Source organism: Ixodes scapularis, unplaced genomic scaffold, assembly GCF_016920785.2.
Source record: "Ixodes scapularis isolate PalLabHiFi unplaced genomic scaffold, ASM1692078v2 PGA_scaffold2__306_contigs__length_199485367, whole genome shotgun sequence".
NCBI lineage: Eukaryota > Metazoa > Arthropoda > Arachnida > Ixodida > Ixodidae > Ixodes > Ixodes scapularis.
Genome location: NW_024609857.1, coordinates 11,034,996 through 11,049,134, shown reverse-complemented (window position 1 = coordinate 11,049,134; position 14,139 = coordinate 11,034,996). Strand labels below are relative to the sequence as shown.

At 44.5% G+C, this 14,139-nt stretch overlaps 1 protein-coding gene across 4 annotated transcripts in view; it reads right to left on the bottom strand.

Annotated features, from left to right (window-relative positions):
* Nucleotides 1-13,961, bottom strand: part of LOC8042625 (fibulin-1) — a 71,756-nt gene extending 57,795 nt beyond the window's left edge. For 2 of the 4 annotated variants that reach the window (XM_029995706.4, XM_042291697.1), the window contains exons 1-3: nucleotides 13,616-13,931; nucleotides 7,867-8,129; nucleotides 313-472 (exon numbers count right to left, since the gene is read on the bottom strand). In XM_029995706.4, the coding sequence (XP_029851566.2) occupies nucleotides 313-472; nucleotides 7,867-8,129; nucleotides 13,616-13,679 (487 nt within the window). In that variant the 5' untranslated portion in view covers nucleotides 13,680-13,931. Of the gene's footprint in view, nucleotides 1-312; nucleotides 473-7,866; nucleotides 8,130-13,615 lie in introns of all 4 variants that reach the window. The other 2 variants (XM_029995707.4, XM_029995708.4) reach the window with 2 other exon arrangements.
* Nucleotides 13,962-14,139: the final 178 nt, after the last annotated feature.

Sequence of the window (14,139 nt, the reverse complement as noted above, 5' to 3'; positions counted from 1 at the left end):
ACCTCGGAAATCCCGCAAAACCTTCGCTCTTGTGAAATGCAGCTCCAGAGTCACCGCATAGCTGGCGCCACAATACCAGTGTGTTCCCTCATTCTAAAAATATTTAAGAAGTTTTAAGAGATCTCGTCTCTCTCAGTCGTACTTGGTCGCAAGAGTGTGAACAGGCCTTTATGTGACTGCTTACGACCGTCTGCGCCGCTGTTGAAAGCAGTCACACGTGTGTGAACCAGCCTTTTGCTTTTCCGATCGTCAGCAGTTGCAACGTGAGTGAATCAGTCTGTACGGTACGCTCGGAGGGTGGGCGACCCTGACCTTCGTTTTCGTGGTCCGGAGCTGCCGACTGCTCGTCCTTTCCCGTGCAGCAGTGCTGGAAGGCGTCGTCCCAGGGCAGACCGAGCGAGAAAGTATCGAAGTTGCAGGACGTGCCCAGCTTGGCGGCTGCCAGACCTAGGCGACAGCCGTCACAGCAGTCCTGCAGAGAACGGGACACCTAGATTCGCCGACAGTTGAAGACTCGCTGGGCGAGGCCTGTGGTGTCCTCGCGTCTTTCTCCGTGACTCGGGCTTCGTCGTTCTTATCGACTATCGCTGCAATATCTCTAGCTTAGGAACGGAAATAAAATGCGTCAGACTGGCTACGCCCCGAATTTCTTAAACTGTCAGTGACACTCGAAATAAGACAACCAGATACGACCAATCGAGCTGTGTCAAATGCGCAATGTCGTGGCACCTGTCGTCATCTATCTCCACTTCCTCTAACATTGGTTAAACCAAATTTGTGTTGTGAAAACCCCCGTGGCTTGCACCTATCACTCTAAGAAATGCCCGTGTGTCTACACTCTAAAAAATGCCCGTGTGTCTACACTCTAAAAAAAGTCTGTGCGTCTACTTTCCCCCGCACAGAACTCGAAGAGCCAATCACCGCAACTTACGGAGGCAGCTCAGCGAATGACGATGCCGAAACATATGTTTTAGACCAAAAAATAACGCAGTCCGAGTTGTGACATTAAGCAATGCAAGCGTGACGTTTTGCATTGCTTAATGTCACAACTCAGACTGCGTTTTTTTGGTCTAAACATATGTTTCGGCATCGTCATTCGCTGAGCTGCCTCCGTAAGTTGCGGTGATTGGCTCTCCGAGTTCTGTGCGGGGAAAGTAGACGCACGGGCGTTTTTTAGAGTGAATGCATGGCACGTGGGTGTTTGTGAGTGTTGGAGTATTCGACTGGGCGCTTTGACTTCAGGTGAAACAAAGTTTGTATCGTGAATTCGCGATATGACTTCCGATAACGGACACTGAAATAAATATGGAGAGTCGCTGCTATCTACGGTGGGAGCTCGGCCAATGACGAGGCTGGAAATATGCTTAAACCTAGAAAAAATTGTCTGCGCTCTGGCACTGAGCACGACGACTAACCATGATCAACGCTACAGTGCTAAATAAGTTTCTAGGTTTAAACCTATTTCCAGCCTCGTCATTGGCCGAGCTCTCTCCGTAGATACACTCTAAATAAAGCCCGTGCATCTCCTTCCCAGCACAGCAGTCGGAGAGCCAATCACCGCAACTTACGGAGGCAGCTCAGCGAGTGACAATGCCGAAACATAGGTTTAAAAAAAAAAAAAAAAAAAAAAAACTAAACAAAACGCAGTCTGAGTTGTGACATTAAGCAATCCAAAACGTCACGCTTGGATTGCTTAATGTCACAACTCAGATTGCGTTTTTTGGTTTATTTTATATTTTATATAACACATATTATATTTTATTTATTATTTATATTATTTTATATACACATTTTATTCATAAAAAAAAAAAAAACTAGCATGAAGAATTGCGTAATCTTACAAAATGTAATCCGACATATGAAACGAGACATTTTATGGTTCCGTGGGCTTAGTCCCGAAACACAATTGATACCCTCTTTTTTTTTTTTGAAGTTGAAACGCGAAGCAAAACTAGATAATAGTGGTACTTACGAAATAAGCAAGTTATTTTCGACGCTAAACAAGAATGACGAGTAAAGATATATATACCAGCTTATGTAGCGCACACTTTATCGAAATTACGCACTATAGAGTTTCGACTTTTCCTATTGGGCAATTCTTTCTAAGAGTAAACAGGAGTGTCCGATAGACATTTCTGTTTTCGCCTCCGCACTTATATCGCAGAAGGGTGGATGAGAATGCCTGTCCACACACACACACACCGCAGCGCCGTATCGGCTCTGAAAAAGATGCCGATGCGGCGCTCATACTGTGCCTAGTCGCCCTTGTCTCCACTCGCTGTTCGAACGCGTTCTAACACCTTGGAAGAGTGCAGTGGAGAGAAAGGCAGTTATAGCTTTAGGTCTACCCACTAATCCTTCCAATCAGAGATCGGTGTTCCGACGTCTCCTTGTCTCCCTTAGTTTTTCCCCGTAGCAGCTTTCCACGCAACAAAACATTTTTGCAACCGAAACAAAAAAGCAACAACACTTTCGACTTTTATGAGGCAGAAAACTGATTTTACTTGGACCGTTGCTGCGGTCAAGATTAAAAAAGCGTCGGGACTGCCCAAGTACGTTCTTTGGGGCTTACTCGGAATCCGCGTTATGTTACGCGGAAGCTAGATTTCGGCTAGAAGATCACTTTTGTAAAAAAAAGTTCCAACGCGTTATCAAACCGTAAAAGCTAAAAAAAAAATGAAAGCCGTTTACAACTCCCTGTAACGCCGAATTGGAGCGCAGCTCTTGAGGAGGAGGAGGGAAGGATACTGAAGGGAGGGTATATTCCTCCTCCCTCCTCCTCCCTCGTGATCACGGCTGCTAGTCCTCCTCCCCTTCTTTTTTTGGCGTGAATGTTGTTCATCACGTGTCACGTGGCCTGGGGGGTCACGTGACCTTGGGTTGCATGCAACCCGCCGGAGTCGCCGGGTTGCACGAAACCCGGCGCAATCGTTGGGCTGCATGCAACCTAGGTTGCATGCACCCTGTTGCATCTTCTACGTAATTGCGTTGCATGCAACTCAGGTTGCATGCTACCTGGCTTACTGCTGGTCAGGTTGCATGCAGCCTGAGTTGCATGCAACGCGAGTTGCATGCAACACGCAATTACGCAGATGCAACAGGGGTGCATGCACGCTGTTGGATCTTCTCTTGTAACCTGTTTCATGCTACCTGTTGCATGCAACCTGTTGCATGCAACAGGTAGCATGCAACAGGTTGCATCTCCCCTGAGTGGCTGCATCTCGGGTTGCATGCAACCTGTTGCATGTAACGCGCGGTTACGCCAACGGCGACGGCGATGCACGGTTGCACGCATGCACGGTTGCACGCAACCTGTTGCATGCGACAGGTGGCATGCAACAGGTTGCATGCAACAGGTTGCATCTCCCCTGAGTGGTTGCATGTCAGGTGGTTAGCCACCTGTTGCATGCAACGCGCGGTTACGCCGACGCCGACGGCGACGGCGACGCCGCTCAGGCTGGAAACGGGCCCCTAAGAGCTGCGCTCTAAAAAAAAGAAAACCGTTCAGATGGTTTTAAATATTTTAGGCATTGTAACTTCCGCTCTCTAGGCGTCAATGCAACTCGGAAGAAAGTTTGGAATCTCGGCTTTCTAAACAATATGCTTGAAATTGAAGGCGACCTAATTTGGCTAAATTTTACTTCCACCGTCAGTAAAAAAAAAAGAGTGATTAAGGCTAAGAACTTTAGAGCAGATGCCACACAAACACACAGACACACACACACATACACGCGCGCACGCACGCACGCGCGCGTATTTATAACACATTTTTTTACCCCAAACTTAATCACTACTACAGCTTTTACTGAAGCCTCGTAACAATGCCGATGTCATTTTACTGGCGTCGCTGCAGATAAAAAGCAGGTTTGCGTACAATAGAATGTCGGTAAAGGTCCCATTCGATACAGCGAGGCACCGACAGGAAGCCCGTAACGTGCACTGCACTGGAACGTGACGCCTTCTTTGTGGGCTGTTTGACTACGGTCGGCAGGACTGTCGCCAGCTGTCGGTTCTATGGGCGATGAGTGCCGCTATGCTGCTCGCAAAGTGCGCAGCTTTTGCAGCCTTTGGGTTACTGTATCGCCGATCGCCGACGCAGGTGGCCTTTTAAGTCCCCCACGACAGCAGCATTCGTCATTGCAGGAGCCTGTAGTTGACTGCTAAGGTAAGTTGCTTTTGGCTCACTGTCCCTACAAGTATTCTGAACAATGGCGTTACTTTTTATATTTGAAACGGTCTCGTAAAAGTAAGATTCGTTCTTGGGGTTTTGGTGATTTGTTTTGGAATAGTATAAGAAAACCTTAGACGTCAAAAGTTGTTGCGAACTAACGGAGCAGTTGGTGAGGTGCGAGCTACCTCATTATTGTTGTTCATAGCTTGGTTCCAAAATCCCTTTCAAACCAACTTCGATTATTTTTAAAATTTGTGGACCTATTTATGCTCTATGGTTGATACGACTTTGGCAGAAAAATACTCGAGAGATTCAGTTACACGATCGGACAACTTCGTGAAATCAGTTACGAAATAAAGTTTAGCCTCACTAGAAAAGCGACAAAATGTTACCCACAAATATGATCCTACGAGCATGAACAAAGCCATGCAACTGACTCTGAGCAGGAATGCCGGATTCTCTTTCCTTCGTTTAAGGGGTTAGGCACAGTTTGAGTGTGCGTCGAATGTAGGCGCCGTGCAACGAAGACCTCGATGAAGTGGCAAATATTCCCGGGTTTTGCACGGTAAGGACTTTATGTTTCATTGGCAATTGTGAGGCGTCCTCTCTTCGCTAACTTTACAACACACTTTTTGACCAATATGTCCTGGTAAAGTATTAATTGCTCTCGTCAGATATTAATTTGGGCTAATCGCTACATACTCAGTAGAAAGGACAATTGCGTCAAATGCAAGTGACACGTAGAAGAGGTATACCCCAGAGAACGAAGGAAAATTGCAGGAAGATCCATTGGTGGATTCTAAGGGAATACGTTAGCATGACACTTGGGAAACGCCACACAGGTCCCCTTTTCGGAGACGCTAACACTGACAAACATTTCGCTTTTTTTGTTTTGACTTTCTCGTTTGCTTCCTCCATTTTTTGCTACCACGTTTTGGACTGGTTACGGGGTCGATGTTAGCGTTTTCCAAAGGGGGGACGCATGGCGTTCCCAATGATCATGCTAACGCATTCCCTAAGAATCCACCAGTGGATCTTCGTGTAATTTGTTTCGCCCTCTTTTCTGTACTCTGCCTGTCAGAGTACGTCGACGCCCTCGGATACGGTCATGCATATCACTCGTGGAAAGAACCACATCCATACCACTCGTGGAAGAAACCACGTCCATTTTGCTCGTGGAGGGAACAGCATCCATCGTTTTAACTACACACACATGTCCCAGCTCACGCGCAGCTACTGCGGAAACCCAGCGCGAAAAACATCCGGCTACGGCAGAGCGGCAACTGAGCACGCCCGCATTCCACTGCGCCGCCGCGGCGCCTCCTCCTCTCTAGCTCCGCGCCAGCTGTGCAACGCTCCTTTGACGAAAACGAAAACGGGCGTTTTGTCCAAAACCCGTCGGTGTCGGTCAGTTTGTCAGCGCCGGGGGGAGAGGGAGAGGTTGACTCGTGCAGAAGTCAGCGCTTTGGACCAAAGGGAGCGTCGCACGCGCACGCGGCATTAATACACAAGTGCCCTGCGTTGATTTTTGACGCAAACTACTACAGCCTCCTTTGTTTTCAGTAATCACATGTGAAAATGAGCTTGCAATTGATTTTGTTGACCTTATGGTACGGCGTCGCCGAAAATTAGATGTTGTTTCACACAACATGGGTGGTAAAAGAACCGATCATTTATTTTGGAGGTGCCCGCTTTACGGGGTGGGGGGACCTGAGCCTTTTAAGTGCAGCTCCGTTTGGTTGGTTCGGAGTCGTCAAAACGTCCGAAGAGAGTACGTACACAAATTTAAAGTAGTGGACTCGATACGTTCAGGTATGGCGTGAAACTTTTTCTGCTCCTCGCACACTTCGTGTGTTTGTTCACGGCGCGCGCTTGGCTACATCGTCAGTGTGCATTCTTTGTGCAGTTTTTATGTTGCCCGTTGATTGGCTTGACTCTTTTTGCGTTCCCATCCGCCCAAGACGCGTTTTGAAACACTCGCTCTCAGTAATTTTTGAAGCGTCGGTAACTCGAGTTGTTCAAGCTATTCACTCTTTGTTTTTAATTGCATGTTTTCACCAATTCATATTATTATCCCAGTGGCGTGTTACCTTGCTTTAACTTAGGAGAGCTCAGAACTCTCGACGAACCTTTGGCTAACATTTTCGGGGCTCCAATCGATTGCGTAACTTTTTCCGGCTGGAACTATACTTTTTCCTTACATTGGACATAACTTCTAGCTCTGTGTACACCTCTAATTGAGCCGGGCGCTTAACCTAGTGTTGAACGGGTACACGCTTTTGAAGCCTCCCGTGTGCAGCCGCGGATAGGGCCAGCGATTCCGCCGAGTTGAACACTATTAACCAGCTCATCTCCTGGTCTTGCTTAGATCTTATTAGAAAACGAACAAGAACCACGACTATACGTATTACTGGGATCTGACCACGACCAAGCTAAACATCCCGAATTATGAAAGTGGCATCTTCCTAATCTGATCGCTGGTTTAGTATTTGTCTTGTTCAGGTCACTGACAAATTAAGCAATGCAGGGCGTGGTGAGCACCACGCATCTCATTACCGCTCCGCAGCCAATCAGATCGCGGTATTGTACGATGAGTCGAGGAGCCAACCACAAAGCGAGAAGCGCAATTAACTTATGAAGCCCCGCTCTGCGTTGTTTAAGCGGTCGGCTACTATGACCGGCTAACAAATGGTCGCTCATTGAGATTCCTAAGGCGCCATGAAAGTCGTAAAGGAACGATGACATGATGTTCGAGACTCAACTGTCAGTGACAATACCTTTAAAGGGGTTAGGACACGCCAAAAATAATATATAAGATAACTGTATACTGCTACACTCTAAAAAAAAAAAGCTCGTGCGTGTACTTTCCCGCACAGCACTGGGAGAGCCAACCATCGCAACTTACGGAGGCAGCTTAGCGAGTGACGATGCCGAAACATACGTTAAGATAAAAAAATGAAGTCTGAGTTGTGACATTAATCAGTGTAAGAGTGACGACTTGCATTGCTTAATGTAACAACTCAGACTGCGTTTTTCGGTCTAAACATATTTTTCGGCATCGTCATTCGCTGAGCTGCCTCCATACGTTTGCGGTGATTGCCTCTCCGAGTGTTGTGCGGGAAAGTAGACACACGGGCTTTTTTTAGAGTGAGACGAAAATAATCAACATTTGTCAATTGTTTATTGCATTTATGAGGGCTCTAAAAATCGCGAAACTTGGTGATAGTACTATGTAGCTTACAGGCATTCCCTTTCAAAAAAATAATCTATCCTGTTTAATTTTCACGCCCCAACACCTTCAAAGGCCCGTTCACACACTTGCGCTTGCTTACAACTGATTTTTATTTTTAATTTTTTTTTTATTTATCTTTTGCGACGAGAGAACACACTGGCACGCTGGCACCATCTGTGAGGTGACTCTTGAACTGCATTTCACTATATAGCGAAGGTATGGAAGTATTAGCGAGGTCTTTGAGAGAGACGGTCGTTCATCACACTCTCAAAAGTTTCTCGAGCCAAAAAAAAAAGAAAACAGACAGAAACAGGGATATTGGAGGTTTCAGGGCATACGGTCGTATAAGCACTCTCGCAAGTGTGTGCACCAGCCTTTACGTTGACTAACCAAAAAAGAAGTGACTGGGTCGCCGAAATATGAACGACGACGTTGGACCGAATGGCAATGGAGGCGGCAGTACCTTGTAGGTGTCTCCGGGGCACTGATCATCCGGGGTTTCGCATCCCTTGTTGCTGCGAGCGGCTGCCTTTCCGGCGTCACAAAACCGCTCTCTCATGGTGGCTCGGCAGCATATATCCATGGTGATCTCGCACGACGAGCGGTGTTCTTCGGAAACGACCGAAGCCAATGCTTTCTTGGCGAGACTGTCGCAACTGGACGCGGACGCCGCCCACATGTTGCCTTCTTGGCAGCATTTGTAGAACGTGGATTCGACATCAGCTCCTGGAAGGTACCGAACGGAAGCAAAAAGCTTAAAGCATGCATTCACACCACTCGCTCATCATACTAAACTTGTTCCGCTTGTCATGGTACGCAAAATCCTCCTTCCCTCCTCTTCTTTTTGCGACAATTACTATTCCCCGCCTTCTCACATAATATTCGCGTGCTGAGCCCAACTTTAGAGTAAAACCTCTATCCGCGAAAAACAACAACAACAATACATTTCGAAATTCCCTGCTTTCACTGGCTAGCACTCACCGGAATTCTTTCCCTGAAATGACCGAACTTGAAACAACACACGGGTTAAATTCAGTGGCACCTACGAGTCGCACCTCAGAAGTGTTTTTTCACTAGTCAAGATGTTTATTCAATACCGCTTCCTTTCTTTCTACTTGCGCTTTTATATGGCAAGTATGATACGTCTCTTGTTCATAATTAACTGTTATTCTGCAACCTTTACTGTTTACTTTTTATATTAGATCCCCCCCAAACGCACACACACACACGCATGCACACACACGCACACACACACACAAACACATACACACACCTCATGAAAATTCATCTCATTGAAGTTCCTTCGGGGATTATTAAACTGAACTGAAAATATACGATGTTCCCTAAGTGAAGACACCATGGAAGTCTTATATACGGTAACGCCTCAAGCAGCTTCGAAGCATGCTGGCTTTACACATGCTTCGGACATCTCTGCAGACAGTTATTTACGACCAATGTAGCGTAACTGTCACGCATGAAAAAAAAAGTCTCAGGCAGTGTTTGCAAACGGTATTTTGGATGATGTATTGGAAAATGAGATCGGGGCTGAATGCTAATGCCAATATATGCACCCGCCCGCGCTTTCTCGCAGACTATACAGAGCGCTCTATTGACAATGATCTAATGAATCTTAACAAACAATGCTTTGGAGATGCCTTTTTTTAGGTAAAACGGATCATATTAGGAGTTAGTTATTCCTCACGTGCGAGGATGTCAGTTTTTGTGCTACAAAAATCGTCTAAGCCTTGTAGTTCGCTGGGCCCCCGTAGATTGCACCGATTCTTCTTATATACGTTAAGAGTGCAGACCAAAACCGTTTGAACAAACCGGTTACACGGCGGTAACGGCAGGGTCTATTTTTGGTTGTATACACACTTTGCTCGCGCGGACGACGACCACCACGGTGCCTGACCCTTCTGAAGAAATAGATTGAAGCGCTTGTCTTTCGGCTCCTTTAGGCTGCACGTAATCAAAAATGTAAAAAAAAAGAAAAAGAAAAACGATTTGATGTATTCTTGTCACGGTTCATAGTTTTGTAGCGAACAAGCGGGCGACACCATCTACACCGTAGAACAACGTGCACCAACTCACGCACAGCGAACATGGCAAGAGCCTCGCATCACGAGCGGCATACACGCGAAACAAGCTCCGATGGAATACGCCGGTGGGAACCCAGGCTCGTCTCATCTGACATAGGCATTATCTCGGACTGGCCCGTTTTATAATTATCTATCTGTAAAATATGTAAATAACAAGTGTGTCAGCAAAGAATGCCTCTGGGTAGGTTGACCACAGTTTCATTTCGAAGTACATCCGTCCGAAAGATCATTGAATTGGAACAACGTTTAGTTTCTCCATTGTGAGCGCATTCTATACTTAATAAAACATAATAATTCCTCTAACATGAGAATCAAGCGATAAAGTATGAATAAGGCAGTATAAAACTGATGCTTAGCGGAGCAGAGCCGGATAACATTTACCGTCTGAATAAAGAGGAAGATGCAGTAACCTTGAAATATGCATTTACTTTAGTTTGGTCTTGGGACGTACGGACGTCACGTGAAAGGAGTTAAACTCTCTTTTAAACCGAAACCATTAATCTATTTCAATTAATAAAATAGTGCGTAACGGTGTAGAACTAACCGGATGTTCTTTGGCGAACGCTTTTAACGAGCATTTTGTGAATATTGGAAGCGGGATTGATACTGTAAAGTCTCGTGTTTTTGATGATGATAGAAACAGCGTCTCGATTTTTTTAGAACCGGTTGTAGAGCCTGTTAAGTATGTTGTTCATTTATTAGCCGCAGTGCTAACGCATGTATTCAATCTTTCTTTGGTTTCTGGTGTTTTTCCTAAACGAATGCAAATAACCAAAGTGTCAGCACTACACAAAAAGGAGAGTGTAAATTATATGGGTAATTACAGACCAATTTTTATATTGCCAGTTTTTTCTAAAGCCCTTGAAAAGGTACTTTATACACGCCTAACTAATTTTTCAACTAAGCATAATTTGATAACTACTTCGCAGTTTGGTTTTATAAAGCATAAATCTACCCAGGCTGCCCTCTTCGTCCAGAAAGAATTCATCTTGCAAAATCTTGAAGAAAAAAAGTTGTTCTTGGAATATTCATAGATTTCACAAAGGCTTTTGATTGTGTAAATCATAAAATTTTACTAGCAATATTGGATAAATATGGGATTCGAGGGCATGCTTTGCAGTTAGTGAAGTCGCATCTGGAGCATCGAATGCAACTAGTTTATATTGATGGATATTCGTCAAGTTCGAAACGTATTCTTACTGGTGTCCCCCAAGGAAGTATATTAGGTCCTTTTCTTTTCAATGTTTACGTTAATGATATTGAGAATATTAACTCTGGTGCAGCATTTATCAACTATGCCGACGACACTAGTTTGCTTTTTTCAGCTGAAAATGTCGATGTGCTATATGACATGGCAAATCAGGCGTTATCTGCATTAGCGATTTGGAGTCATATTAATTCCCTACAAATCAACGTCGATAAAACAAAAGCAGTGATTTTTCGCCCAAAACATAAGGTAGTCACAATTACAAAAGATATAATTTTGAGTTCATCTAAAATAGAGGTTGTAAAATCTTTCAAGCTCTTAGGTGTCATTTTGACCGAGACTATGTCATAGGATAGTCACGTTAACTACCTTATTTCTAAGCTGTTACAAGTAGTAGGTGTGATAAACCGCCACCGGTACATGTTACCAGCAATATATAATTTGTTATTTTACTCCCACCTAAATAATTGTAATTTAGTCTGGGGTACAACAACGTCGACGAATCTCGAAAAAATACACTTGTTGCAAAAAAACAACAACAACAACAAAACAAAAGCGTTAAGGGCTATAGAAGACGTTCCATTTGAGTTCCACACAGCTAGTTTATTTAAGAAGTTTCGCGTTATCAATATACACGCTCTCTTTTTAGCTACAGACGTCTCACTTGTCTAAGACTAGAACAAATTAGGGGTACAAACTTTTTGATTAAACATTGGACAGTTATCTGAAAATATTCACGCGTATTCTACCCGTCGTGCAGAATGTTGGGAGGTGGTCAATGCAAGAACGAACTATGGCACACAAATGCTCAAACATACTATCCCAAAAATACTTAACTTACTTGAAGATGAAGGATTTGAATTCAGTGCATTGTCCCTTTGAGAAATTAGACTAATTTTCTCCACAAATGAATCTGAGTATGAACCAAACTTTTGTGGTCTTATAACTTCTGTCTGCAAATAGGTCACTTTTCTGTTATAGCCGATGATAAAATATGTAGTCTGAAACACGCTTTGTTAAATTGCGGTAATCAAAATTTGTGAATGTTTTTTTTTTTTTTTTTTTTTTGCGTTTCTGCTATTGTGCTTTGTAGGCGGTCAAGTACTTGTCAAGCTGTGCCATACAGCTTTTTGCCTTGATCGTCACCATCAACGTTCGATGGAAATAAATTATTATTGTTATAATTATTGTCATCGTCAATTTATTATTGTGGTTTACGAGAGCTGATAAATATTCCAAAGTAGTAATTTTGATATTTTATAATCTGTCTTCACATGTAATAAACAAAAAAAATATCCAATAGGAATCCTGATTTTTTTTTTTTAGATTTTATTTGGTGCAGAACTGGTCTCGATGAGAAACTAGAGAGGTATAGTTTAGACCAGAGATATCCTGACCAGTCCTTGGAAACTGTTACATTACGTTGGAGTGGCATCGATCTAGTTTCGTACAACGGAACTGAAGGACTTCGTATCCTTCGTTGCTAGCACTACTTGGCCTGCACGATTCTTGGAGCGGGCATGCTTCTCTAGACACGGCAGGCTTCTTCTCAGCGCCACGTCTTCCGTATCAGCGGCGAGACTTCGACCCCACTCGAGAACATCGCGTTTCCAGATTGCATAAGCGATTCATATTTTGCAAATGTTCTACGTGCCCATCTCAATCGCTGACGTAATCTCGGAAATGGCTCAGCTTTATTCTTCTAGGAACTCCAAGCGTGTCAATAAGGCGTCTTCTCAAAGCAGGATACATTGTACGAGGCGACAAATATTAATTTCAGAGGCCTACTCAATAGCTATTGACAGTTTACGGGCAGCAGGCGTGTGCCATTATGCCGGTGTTCGACTCTTCGCAATTTTGTTTCCCGAATTTTGCTACCTACAGACGCTGCATGCGATTTCATTGACGTCCCGTTGATCCTGAGATCATTGCAAATGACCGTGCATGCCCTAACGCTCTTATCAGCTATCAGTGGCGATGTTATTAGTTAAAACAAATGAAAGCAAGTACTTTATCCGAACAAAGATAACGATTAGTTTCACCTTAAAACAACTCAAATAGCAAATATTTGTGTGTGCCGTCGGTCGAAGTCGCATTTCTAGCAGGCACCGGGGTCTACGTCCTTCTCAAGTCACACTCCTAATGCTACCTAAAGCTTTCTAGAGTTATTGACAACTTAAGAAACGCAGGGCGTGGCGATTCTCGGCCATCCTACTAGCGGTCCGCAGCGAATGAGAGAGCTGTATTGGTCGATAAGAAGTATTCCTTAAGATATCAGCGGCTATATAGCTCCATTCAGCTTAAGACAATACAGGTCGACAGCCGTCAACATTTTTTTTCTCTCATTTTTTTGTACAAATAATTTTTTTTTACGTGTAGAACGCGTTGGGTTCTTGCCTAGTTTGATTGATTGACTGCAGAATATTTTAGAAAAATATAACAGTATCTTAAATATTAACTTGAGACCGAAAAGGCGTGACAATATTTTTTTCTTCAGTTATTCGTTTGACGCTTGGGTTCCCCTGATCAGTATTTGTTTGATTGCAGTGTGAATGTTCGGAAGTCGAAGTCACAACCTGTACTTGGTAATATGTCAGTACCGGGTGTTTGCTACGTCGTTGATATTTTATACATGATTATTGTAATGGACACCGTTGGAACCTCACTGAAAAAAGCGAGATAATGATGAGGTGATAATAGACAAAATGTTTACTTTTAGTAAAAAGAAGTAAATTCATGCTTATTTTTATTATGGGTAGCGGGAGTGCATATAACTTACAACACGCGGCGTTTCAAATTCATATAAATTAACACTTTTAACTAGGTAAGCCGACAAACACCAGGACCCGCAACACATCGTTTTTCCAGCGAAGCGTGAGGTTACGAGCGTTCAAGAAGAAGCTCACCTATGGTTCCGACGTACAGCAGTACCCACACCAGGGCGTGCACACACGCAACCTGCCGTGACATTATCCTCGGGCACTGCGCAAATAGTACGCGGCGGCAGTAGGACAGCAGTGCGGGCGCCTCGAACACTGCAAGGCGTGCAAGAAGACGAGGCGAGGAATCGGCGGAATTATCTTCCGAAATCGACGGCCGGTCTGTCGCCGTTTGAAGAAGGCCGATAAGGTATCGGGACCGGTTCCTCCGGAGCACTTCAACATCGACGCCGCGGCATCCGCTCTGCTCAACGCTTGGATTAGGTGTCGCGAGATGCAGGCAGAGGATGCCCACCTCTTTAAGGATCTCAGCCGACCGCCGGCTCTCGTGTTTCTTGCACCTTTTATCGCAGTACCGCTCTTTGTGAAATCACGTCTGCATTCTTGCGTGACGGAATACCCTTCGATGTCTCGGCGTGTCCGATTGTGGATCGGGCAGAACCGTGTTTGACCTGTTTTTTTTTCAGTTCTGATATCTATGTTGCGTAGCT